General features: G+C 35.7%; 1 protein-coding gene across 2 annotated transcripts; it reads right to left on the bottom strand.

Annotated features, from left to right (window-relative positions):
• Positions 1 to 5,027: 5,027 nt before the first annotated feature.
• Positions 5,028 to 9,994, bottom strand: LOC126713071 (serine carboxypeptidase-like 42). 2 transcript variants are annotated; one of them, XM_050412721.1, is made up of 11 exons: positions 9,841 to 9,994; positions 8,918 to 9,223; positions 7,926 to 8,033; positions 7,690 to 7,782; positions 7,421 to 7,513; positions 6,928 to 7,013; positions 6,466 to 6,744; positions 6,201 to 6,334; positions 5,709 to 5,801; positions 5,479 to 5,596; positions 5,028 to 5,382 (listed from the first exon to the last, which is right to left on the bottom strand). In XM_050412721.1, the coding sequence occupies exons 2-11, from the start codon at positions 9,204 to 9,206 to the stop codon at positions 5,215 to 5,217; spliced, it is 1,461 nt and encodes a 486-aa protein (XP_050268678.1). In that variant the 5' UTR covers positions 9,207 to 9,223; positions 9,841 to 9,994; the 3' UTR covers positions 5,028 to 5,214. The 2 variants fall into 2 exon arrangements, with proteins under 2 accessions (XP_050268678.1, XP_050268679.1); XM_050412722.1 differs by lacking the exon at positions 9,841 to 9,994 and adding an exon at positions 9,689 to 9,706.
• Positions 9,995 to 11,781: the final 1,787 nt, after the last annotated feature.

Here is an 11,781-nt window from a genome sequence, read left to right as displayed (position 1 = left end):
AGCTGAACAAAAGAGAGTACATTACCAGGGATAATCATATGTTCTGCTGAAGCGGCCTTGGCAAGACGATCAGCTTTCTCATTTTCTCCTCTGGGGATTTGGACGATTTTGGCCTCTAGGTCGTCTACTCTTGTCCTTAATTGATCAAGGTACCTCTTCATCCTTTCGCCTTTGCACTCATAGTCTCCATTTACTTGGTTAGCGACGACTTGAGAGTCGCAGTAAATGACTACGCTTGCGACTCCTGCTGCTTTAGGTCATAGCAATCGGCCGTGTCGTGACCATGGTCACGATGGAAGCGGTAAAATTTATCCCTAGATCGTTTGTTGGGATCACCCTTCAGCTTTCCAAGGAACGTCAGAGCCCCTTCATCCTTGATTTGCATTAGGACTTGATCTATCTGGGCAATTAATGGAGTGAAACTTGTGAATCTTCCTCCCAGGGGCTTAGGGCGCCTTTCATTCCTTCGATCTCCTGTCCTTGCCTTCTTCCGGCCTTGGTCCTGCCGTGTGTCTTCTTGCCTCTCCCTTTTCTTGGGTTTTTCTTCTCGGGCCAGCAGCGCGTTTTCAGCGTTCATGTATTTGGTGGCTCTGTAAAGCACCTTTGACATGGTCTTCAGGTCGTTCTTGTACAGGGAGAACAAAAAATTACCCTTCTTCAGCCCATTAGTGAATGCCGCTACAATTATCTTGTCGTCGGCTTCGTCGATCGAGAGTGCCTCTTTATTGAAACGGGATATGTAGGATCTCAACGTCTCCTCCTCTCGCTACTTGATGCTCATCAAGCAAGCTGTAGACTTCTTGTACCTATGTCCCCCGATGAAGTGCGCAATAAATTAAGCGCTTAACTCCTTGAAGGTGCTGACGGAGTTGGGCGTCAGCTGGCTAAACCAAATTCTTGCCTCACCCTTCAGCATTGTAGGGAAGGCCCTACACATGATCTCATCTGCTACTCTTTGAAGGTACATCAAGGTCTTAAAGGTCTCTAGGTGATTTAAAGGGTCCTTGACCCTGTCGTAACTATCTATCTATGGCATGCGGAACTTACTCGGCAGGGGGAAGGAGTTGACAAAGGCGATGAAGGGCTAGTCAGTTTGGTTAACAAGGTCGTTAAGATCGCTGGACACTCGTCCCTTGAGAGAGTTCATCATAACTTCCATATGTTCCTTCATTGCCTGCATCTTCGCGATAATAGGTGGTGGAGCCATATCCACGAGGGAGGGGAGGCTCACGTTTTGTTGCTCCAGTCTGCTTAGGGCGTTACTGGCCTGTGGTCCCTCTTGATTCCTTCTTTCAACGCTGGTTCCTTCATGATCTGCTCCTTGGTTATCCGATGCTGCGTTTTTCTAGCGCAGCTGCTCCTCCAGGTCGCGATTTTGTTTGGTGAGGCGTTCCACGGCAGCAGCGAGAGTTTTAACCTGTCTCTCGAGGGCGGTCGTGGGTGGTTCTTCTTTTTGAACGTCGTTAGTGGTTGCCATTGAGCGAGTGAGCACCATGCAACTCTTTTGTCCGAGAAGCGATAATATGAAATGCTTCCCACAGACGGCGCCAACTGATGAAGCCAAAAAATCACCAGTAAGCCACACAGTCCTCACGCACTCGAAATAGCACCTGCACAACAAAAAGAGAAGACCTAACAGAGAGCACCAGTGTGGTGCCGGCTAAATACCATCCGAATGTCAAGTTAGAATTATTCTCACAACTCTAGAGTGCTAGAGAGGGTAAATTATGCGTACCTTGGCTAATAAGGGTATTGGGGCTTTTATAGTAGTAAGGGGTTGACGTCTCTTCCTTGGTGCGGAAGTCTTTTCCTTATAGGAGTCTTCTTGGGCGTATTTGGCGGGATCCTTTCCTTATAGGGATCCTTTGAGTAGTATCAAATGTGGAGGGCAAGGTATTTCCTTATATATGCAGTCGTGGGGAGCAAGTAAACATGCATCAGGGTCGTCGGCTTATTTACTTCCTTCAGCCTTGCTGGCATCAGTCTTGCTGATGTCGTCAGCCTTTAGGTGTGTCTCGCAGACTTCCCTCATTCTCTCAATCTAGAACATCAGTTGTTGACTACTATATGAGGAAGCTGACGGTTATAACTATACCCGTCAGCTTATGCCTGATGGCTTATCTTAAAGTCGTCAGCTTTATGCCTTGCATGAATAAGTGCTATTTTTTATCCCTATCACTATGCTATCTGGACTTACCTCGTAATTAAAATTAGTAAATGGTTTAGTTGTGTGCTTGAAAAGAATTTGGGAGTTTCTATTTAATTGGAGTCCAATCGAGGTGTATCATGCATCAATTATGTATATACTGAACTCATATGCATTTCATGCATGTTTTCATTCATTTTGTATGTAGCCTTGAGTCATTCCCTACGTGCCTTGTAACATGGAAACTGGGAGGAGCAGGTAAGTGCAAATCTGGTTAAAAGTCCATTGGCAAAGATATTGGAAAGTCTATCGGACAACCGTGTAACTCAGTGGCGGTGCCATGTTTAGTCCAGGGTGTTCCTAGGAACACCCGGAACACCCTGACCTGAAAAAACAAAAAAAATTGTATATAATAATTAAAATTTTTTTTATTTGTTTACCCTTTAAAAGAAAATTAGGAACACCCTCAAATAAATTTTTTTTTTTCTACTTTCAAGCAAAAAAACAAAAAAAAAAAACCCCAAAAAAAATTTTTGAACTAAAATCTTAAAAAAAAAAAAAAAATTATTGTAACAAAGCAAGCCCACCAGGGAAAAAAAGCTCAACATCAATCCTAAACAACATATGGTAAAGTAAACCCAATCTAAAGAAAAAAACAAGGCAAAGCAAACCCACGGATTCTCAAAAAAAAAAAAAAAACAAACAAACAAACAAACCAAAACCCAATATACTAAAATCATAAACCAACGGACAGCGCAACCAAACACTAATAGATGTTGAAAGAAAGAAAGAAATAAACCTAACCTAAAGAAAAAAAACCTAACCCAATATACTGAAATCAGAAACCAACGGACGACAACAACCAACGGACGGCACCTCTGCCTCAAGCAACAGAGTACATCGGTCATCACATCGGGCCTCAAACTCAAGCTCCAAAACACATCAAGCATCGGAGATCGGTCCAATTGGATCAGAGATCAGTCCTCCTCGCCTCGACGTGCTGCCTAACGACACCGCCCTCAGCCTCAAGCCTCCCTGCTCCCTCAACCTCAAGGTATTTCATCTTTACACTTAACTTCTCTCTCTTTTTCTCTCTTACATATACGGGTTATTGGGTTAATGGGTTTCTCTCTGTCTCAGTCTCTCTCTCTCTTTATCTGAAGAATGAAAGTGAAATGAAATGAGAGTCTCTCTCTCTTTAAGACTTTATCTGATTCTCTTTGAACTGTGATTGGCTGATTGCTTAGCTTTACTTTATAACTTTATTAATATTTGCCCATGTTTTTGGCTTTATCCGTTGGTGTTGATGAGATACAATTAATTGTCTTTTAGTGTATTATGGTTTGTAATTGTGAATTTATCTAATTGGCTCTTATGATTGGGGGTCATAGGGTTTGTCTATTGAGTGGGGGGTGGATGGGGTCATGGGGCTAGGGTGGGATATTTGAATTGGGGGAAGTAAATGCACATGGGATGTGTGCTAGTGCAACTAATAAACAATAATTTAATTAACCAATAATTAATTGGGAGAAGCAACTAATAAACAATAATTAATAATTTAATTAACCAATATATTATAAAAGACAAACAAATTAAATTATGTTAGGCTAAACAACAATTAATAATTTTATAATTAATGAAACAATAATATAACAAATTATAGTTTATAAAAGACAAACAAATTAATGAAACAACTAACAACAATATTATTAATTTTATTAATTTTTTATTGTTGTTGTTGTCAATATATGAATTTCTCTTTTTATTAGATTATGTAATTTATGCTTCTTAAAAAACACCCTGAAAAAAATTCATGGAACTACCACCAGTGTAACTATCCCAATCAGATGGTCTGATTGAGAATGGTCCTTTGCTACATCAATGGCCCAGAGGAATATGAAGTTGTTGGTCACACTTGTTGTATAGGTATATACAAGTAGGTTTTAATATATAATGTTTAAAAGTGGAGATAATTTAAAATAAAATTAGAGATTTTCAAAATAAAATTAGAGATTTTGTGTGAATTGCCGTTGGATATAAAGTTGAGAAGGTCAATTGGATTTTGTTTAAGGAGCCTCTACTCCTAGCTCGAACTATCAAGACAGCTCAATTCATGTCTCCATTCCAGGTCGATTGGTCGAATTCTTAGTGGGATTTTTTCTTGACCTTTCTGTTTTTTTGACACTTGCTCGATTGCAGGTCGATTGGTCAAGTTTACGAGTTCAACCGGTCAAAGTGTGATCTCAATTGGTCAAGATTTGGAAAAAATAACTTTTGCAGAATTTTCAAATAATGGTTCTTAGGTGTTTCAAACAGCAAGTAAAGTTATGTGAACTAGTTTTGGTGTTTTAAATCAACCAAGGTGTCTCTCCAAAGCTGCCTATTGAAGGGCTACACCCCCCTTGACTATAAATAATTATCTATATTCATTAGATGAGAAATCTTCACTGTTACATAGAAATTCATAAGAATTTAATTATCTGTGGTTGCTACTTGTAGAATCCATGTCTTGGGGACAAGTTTGATGTAAACTCGTGTGTGGAGGAAAATATTATCTTAGGAAAGTGTTAATCTTGCCTCTAGTCTCAGCCTTGATCATAAATTATTTCTTTATTCTTTCGAATGTTTAACCCCTAATTTCCTAACAACACTCTAATCACACGGCGTTGGTTCATCCACTAGACTAGGCCACTTAGGTTCATGTCTCCTTAGAATTCAAGGATACAAAGTTACGAGCATATAGAACTAATCATCTTCAAGTAAGGTTGTTTCATCTAATAATAAATTGAAATTACTCTAACGTTATTTAATTCTTCCATATCCATCAGAAACTAGTTGTGATGCCAATAAAATGAATAAAAGTACATCCAACCAAAAAAAGAATGCTGAAAATTTCTTCATTGGATTCTTATTGGGATCCTGTCCTTCCCACAAATACAATTGAAATGGCTTCTATTTTTCACTGTTACCACTGGAAAAGAACCATTGTTATCTTAATGCCTTTTGGAGCAGAATTACGAAACAACTTGAAACTTGCAACCAAATTGTAGAAGATATTTAAAACCTTCTTAACCATCAATTGATATACGTGTTGTGTTTGGCAATCTCCGGCCACGTACAAATGAACTGAACAGATGCAATGCTCTTGATGGTTGTGCATAAGGTACCATATGAGCAGCACCCCTTACTGTGGCAAAAGTTAATAAATTTCCATACTCAGTCGCCCAACCTCCCACCTATTCAAAATATAAACGAAAGACAGCAGACAATTATGATCAACATCAAGGCAAAACCTACATGAAGAAATTGTAAATATTGCGTTGCACGAGTACCTGGCCTTTGTGAAACCAAGCTCCATATGGGACTGTAACCTTGAACTTCAGATCATGAGCCAATTCTCGGACAAGTGTCCGGGAGCCCAGTAATGGCACAACAGAGTCTTGATCCCCACTACAATTGGATAAATTTAAGAATAATATGATATGTAGAAACCAAGTTATTAACCAAACTATGATAGCTTATAATTAGCTCATCTTTTAGTATATATTTGTTTCTAAGCTACCTGAAAACCCAAACTGGAATACGATTTTGGATTATTCTTTTGAGCAAGGGAAGAATGTTGATGTTACCATCAGTATCACTGTAATTCAGAACACTGCACAACAAAAAAAATGCAAATGTCAGTGACAACATGTTTACAAGTTCTAATAGTTTAACGTATACTGCGACCACCAAAAATGTTAAAAATCAATTTAGAGGAAGAATCCGACTGAACTTTTGTGTTGATTAAGTATATAATTTAAATCATGTACTAATTTTATAGAACTGAGCAATTTTTTGTTCTTTTAACATTTATAATAATGAGTTTTAACCTCTTCTTGACAGAAGTTGAAAAGGACTATTTGGTTTGGAAAGACAAATAAGCAGTTAAAATTTCTCTATATTTCCACTTCCTCAAAGGAATGTTATTACAGCGTACAGCATATGGGAGTCTTTTGTTTTTTTTTTTCCCCCTTCCAAAGATGCTGTGAAGTGAGCTGCTTGTAATACTTACCCACTGCACATAGACCAGCTATAAGGTAATTTAGTACGATTTGCATGAAGAGCATTCTGAACTTCAGGGAGGTTAAAATAGAAGCGTCTTTCAATGCTCATACAGACATCAATCCCAACACTAATGCTAGTAACCTGCAGAAAAGGTATGAAAAAGGAGAATTTTACAATAAAACAATATAAAAGCATGTGAATTAGAAAGGGTTAAAGAAATAAATAAATAATAATAATAATAACAGAAAAAAGAAAGAAAGAAAAAAGGATACCACTTTCCGAAGTCTTAGCTCTTGCTCTACTATAGACGGATAACAAATATCAAGGATCACATCGTAATTGTTTATATATGCGCCAACAATGTTGTTTGCTTCATTTATGGCGTTGTTACAAGTGTCTGTCTGATTGTGAGGACTTGCGAAGACATAATCATCAAAATCACATTTGTTCATGATGGTAAGGCCAACTTCATCAGAAATCATTCCATGTGACCAGAAGAATTCGTAGGTTGCTGGAACATCCCGATCAAGTCTTAGAAGTGGATTCCCAATCTAACCAGAGAAAAAAGGTGAACAGATTAGATGGATTGTACAGCAATAGCATGATTCCAAAAAAAATATTTGGAAAAAATTTATGTATATAAATATATATATATATATATATATATATCAAAGTGAAGAGCTTTGATTATGAAGAAATTCAGAGATATCAATTAAAATGCTCATTTTTCTTACAGCAACCCCTTTGATATTGAACTTGAAGCCCGTTGAGAGTGCATTATAGTCCAGTAGAGCAATAGCCAATTGTGGTATGTAATGCCCTACACAACGACATATAACCATGTAAGGAACCTATAGAAACTAATGAAGCAGTAGGAGGAAAGAAACAAAAATAGGGAAACAGAAAGATCTTAATTGAAATGCTCACATTCAGAGCTGTCAATAAGTTCAATTATATTATTAAAAAATAAAAACAAAATAAAAAACTTATATTTTTCAGGAAAATATAATAAAACTTTTAAGTCCCTTAAAGAAAAAAGCAATAAATTTGTCCATGTGCTCCATGTTTTATAAAAGAAAATCAAAAGCTCTTGAAGTAGTAAATCCTGTTGTTTTCCTCTCCTTTCTCATTTTCGAATTAATAGAAAAAAAATTCTATAGGAGTATCCAAAAATTTAAAAATAAAATAAAATAAATTAATCCGGTTGTAGAATGAAACTTTAATTACCTGCATAGCTTTCTCCAGTGAGAAACAGTTCTCTGGATTTGAAATCTGGAAACTTCTCGTACCATTTCAACATAAATACAAGCATATCCTTAGCTGCCAAAAATAAGAGAATGAGCTTGGAACATATTATAGTGGAACAAATTTTTGGGAAGCCAAAATAATCTGAATTTTTATATGACATACTTTTTTCATTCTTGCAGTCAATCCTATGAAATTGGCACACACTATATCAATTTAAAAGGAAAAAGAATGCGAGCTATTCTCATTACCAGTGGAGGCATCTCCACAAGTATAATCTGAACTTGTGTTCGAGTATGACCATCCTACTCCAGCAGGTGACTCAACAAAAAGGAGATTTGATGCTACAGAACGGAAAGAATAGGAACAATTTGATGGATGCATTAGTATCACAATTTAAAAATTTTAAACAAAGGGAACTTTAGTCCATACTACATGATCCAGCCAAATGAAAACAAAGTTCCACATAATATGCTAAGTGACTTACCCCTACTCCATGACATTGAATTTTTTCGAAGGCTTCGACCATCACCACTAGGATAAAATGGACCCAACTCTGTAAAGGCACCTCCCCCAATAGAGGAACAACCTGGACCTAAACACAGAAAGTTACATCAATAATTGTGTATAAAAGTCTCACACTGAAAAAATAGTTTCACAGTTCTCTGTCCCTGTAAACAAATGAATTTTTTTTAGTACTAATAAAATTTACATCCTTTCTCATCCTTTTTAATCAAGCCCATAACTCTTCAATTGGAAGCTCATGGGACAACAAAATTAGTACTCTCCCCATCTCACTTCTAAAACTAACAAGAGAACCAGCAAATAGTAATTTAGTAGAGTTTCATTCCCTAGGATCAATCAAAATTGAGTTGCTAAATGTCTGAATCTAAAACAAAGATTTTACATTTAAAAAGGTTTAAATGTTATGTCTTCACCAAAAGATTAGAGATGAAGTGCCTGTTGTAAAATTCCAAGTTTTACATTTGCCAAGGAAATATTCTGATTCGCTTTTTTGACAGACAATTGGCACACTGTGTCATACTTAAAGAAGCTAAATTGAATTCTAAATTCTAAACAGGATTTTTTTTTTTTGGTTTTTTTTTTTTTTATGCTTTAAGAGTCCTCAAATTTGGGCGCCTAATTATTTGGAAAAGGCCAAAAAAAAAAAAAAAAAAAAAAAAAAAAACACAGATGAGAGAACAAAATTTAATTCGGCATAGGGAAAAACAAATAGAAAACTTGAAAAGAGTTAAAAAAGAGAAGAATAACTTTCCACATAGGAAGGGAAAGTAAGTAAGCACAAGATCCAGAAGTACAATGAAGTAACAGGTTCAAGATTATGAAAAGAGACAAAGTAGAAGGAACAGTCTCACTTAAATACTTAAGTAACAAACATCATATGATGAGGAAGTTAAGTGCAAGCACAATTGAACAGGAACATACAATAATATATTAGAAGTTAAGAACAAAACCAACCTCCATTGAGCCACAGAGCTAGGGGCTTCTTGTCAGGTTGGCTCTCTGCCTCAACAAAATAGTAAAACAGACTCCTTCCTGCCTTGACATCCACATCAACATACCCAGCATACTGTCTAAACTCAACCTTAGGCTGTCCAGGCAGTTTCACAACCAGATCCTCAACTGGGTACCCCTTCACACTAACCCCCAACAACACCAACAACACAACCAAAACCCAACTAAACCAACAATTACCCATCTCAGGAATTCTCAAGATACTCACAAAAAACCCCACTCTTTTATTCATTCCCTAGAGAATTCCCTCTGTTCCAGCCAAGAAGTAGCATAAGTATGAATAACCCAAAAAAATAAAAATAAAAAGAGTTAATACAGTAATAATTAATGAATATAATGCATTTTTTAAGACAAATTCAGATTCTGTTATACTATATCTCAATGGAATTTATTTGGTTAGAACAGGCACGTGAATTCTGCCGTGCTGCGTTGCTTTAACGAAAAAGACGCAAAATATTTCTGGCTTTTATAGAAGTTGCTATGTGTGCTGCATTGTCCAGCACATAGTGCCAGGTTATCAAGTTTTTTTTTTTTTTTTTTTTTTTTTTTAAGTAAACGATGTTAAGAAGTTGCAGGCTACAGCTGGGGCACTAATTTATTGTGTCTCACCTTGGCTATCAAAAACTATAAAACTAGAGCTCTTGAAGAGAGAGAGAGAGAGAGAGAGAGAGAGGGGTAAAAAAAATAACTATTTTTAACAAATGCATGTAATACCCTCTGAACCCGAGGATTAGCTGAGTTGGTTGGACTCTTGGTCTCAAAATGTTTGTACTGAGCTTAACTAGATATGCTCCCTAATTCGAACCTTGCTACCTGTACTTTGAAAAGAATTTCTGATACATATATCCGTTCCACTATTTACATACCTCGAGAGAAAGAGGTTGGAAAGTATCAGAGTGTACTAAACGGCAAGATCCAGTTTTGCATCTTTCAAAATTGAAAGTTGATATTTGATAAAGAAAACAACAAGACAGTCAATAAAGTCAATACTCAAAGGTGTCTTCTTTTGGCTTGCTTTTGCCGCTTCATTTATGGTATTTCATTAAATTTATTGCCTCAGTATAAAATGTAGGTGTGTGTATGTAATCATTATTATTATATTATATTACTACTAAAAAAAAGTATAAAAGAAAAAGAAAATATAGAAACTTTATAAATATTATTATTATATATCATGTCACAAAGACTAACAGCCACTCGTAGAAAACACGCTCCAATCAAAACACAAAGCTATCCAATAGAAGAATCTCCCTTTTGTTTTTGTTTTTACTTGACCACAGAAAAATGACAAATTGGCTGTCCATTATTCTAACCGTTTGCTCTCTCAGTCCCCCCACACCATTAGCCTCACTTTACTAATGGAGCCCACCACCAAAACATAGATAATTTCTAGTCAGAGAAGTTTTAAGACCACAAATTATTTTTTAATTTTTTTATCATAATTTTGATGTGATATACTGTAAACGATTAACTATTATTTATACATAAATTTACTATTTTTTTCTTCACCAATCACACTCTGTCACGTTACAATTATAATAAAAAGTTGTGAAAAAATTTGTGCGCTTTGAACTTTTCCCACAAAGAAACAAGTTGGTCACGGTTCATGTTCATGAATCATAATATAATGGGAATGTGGTCAAAAAAGTGCAGCTCCACCAGGCCAGACTTGGACTGGTATGTATGTATGTGTATAAATAAGTTTTGGAGTATATTAAATAATGGGCCAATTAGGGGGCTCATTAGAGAGGATTTTTTCAGTACAATTATAGTAAGAAGTTGTGAAAAAATATATGCGCTTTGAACTTTTTCCACAAAGAAACAAGTAGATCACGGTTCATGTTCATGAATCATAATATAATGGGAATGTGGTCAAAAAAGTGCAGCTTCACCAGCCCAGACTTGGACTGGTATGTATGTATGTGTATAAATAAGTTTTGGAGTATATTAAATAGAATCCAGTTAATGTGTGCCCTAATAAGTTTTGGAGTATATTAAATAGAGTTCGGTTAATGTGTGCCCTTAGGGCACATATTAAACTTTATATTAGGGGGCACACATTAGTAAAATTCTATTAAATAATTGGCCAATTAGGGGCACACATTAATAAAATCCTATTGAATAATGGGCCAATTAGGGGGTTCATTAGAGAAGATTTTTTCGTTTTCGTTTTCGTTTTGAGTTCCGATACTGATAGGTTCATTTGCAGTAAATTTGTAGGATGTTCCTTTTTAAACATGCATGCACCAATTATTCCAATTGCTCAACTCGAAAAAGGTTTTGGTGCTTTGTGATTATCGTGGCACTAATATCATTGTGATTTGCTCCAAAAGAGTTTAGGATATTGTATAATAACTGCGGCTACACGTGCGCATACGGTTAAAGAAGTAAGCATACTACAATTTATCGATTAAAATCGCTTTTAGTCCTTGTGATTTCGAAAGTATCTGGGGACGGAACTATGTATGTAAGGATCAAGTGGGCCCTAAAAATCCCCTGAATTTTTATTTATTTTTTCTTAATATATATTATATCCAAAATTATCTTCTTCTAAACTCTAATGAAATTACAAAAATTTTCTAATCTAATATATCAGACAAAAAATATTTATATATATATATATATATATTAGACGTAAAAAAAAATATAAAAAAAAGATCAACAAAAAAACTTCGTATCACTTATAAAAAGTATACTCAATGTTGATCTTTCATAGAATAAAATTATTTTTCCATTTTCATAATGAAATTCTTAAGATTTTTATTTTAAATATAAATTACAAAATTGTCCACCAAAGTTAATAAATA

Source organism: Quercus robur, chromosome 2, assembly GCF_932294415.1.
Source record: "Quercus robur chromosome 2, dhQueRobu3.1, whole genome shotgun sequence".
Classification (NCBI taxonomy): Eukaryota; Viridiplantae; Streptophyta; class Magnoliopsida; order Fagales; family Fagaceae; genus Quercus; species Quercus robur.
This window is presented reverse-complemented; position numbering and strand designations above follow the sequence as displayed.

What these genes read in the sequence shown, in the direction of transcription:
- LOC126713071 (XM_050412721.1), bottom strand. Translation starts at nt 9,206, where the DNA reads ATGAATAAAAGAGTGGGGTTTTTTGTGAGTATCTTGAGAATTCCTGAG. An exon ending in TTGTGGAGATGCCTCCACTG is followed by an intron (nt 7,514 to 7,689) that starts GTAATGAGAATA and finishes TATTTTTGGCAG; the next exon opens with CTAAGGATATGCTTGTATTT. An exon ending in AGCTGGTCTATGTGCAGTGG is followed by an intron (nt 5,802 to 6,200) that starts GTAAGTATTACA and finishes TTTGTTGTGCAG; the next exon opens with TGTTCTGAATTACAGTGATA.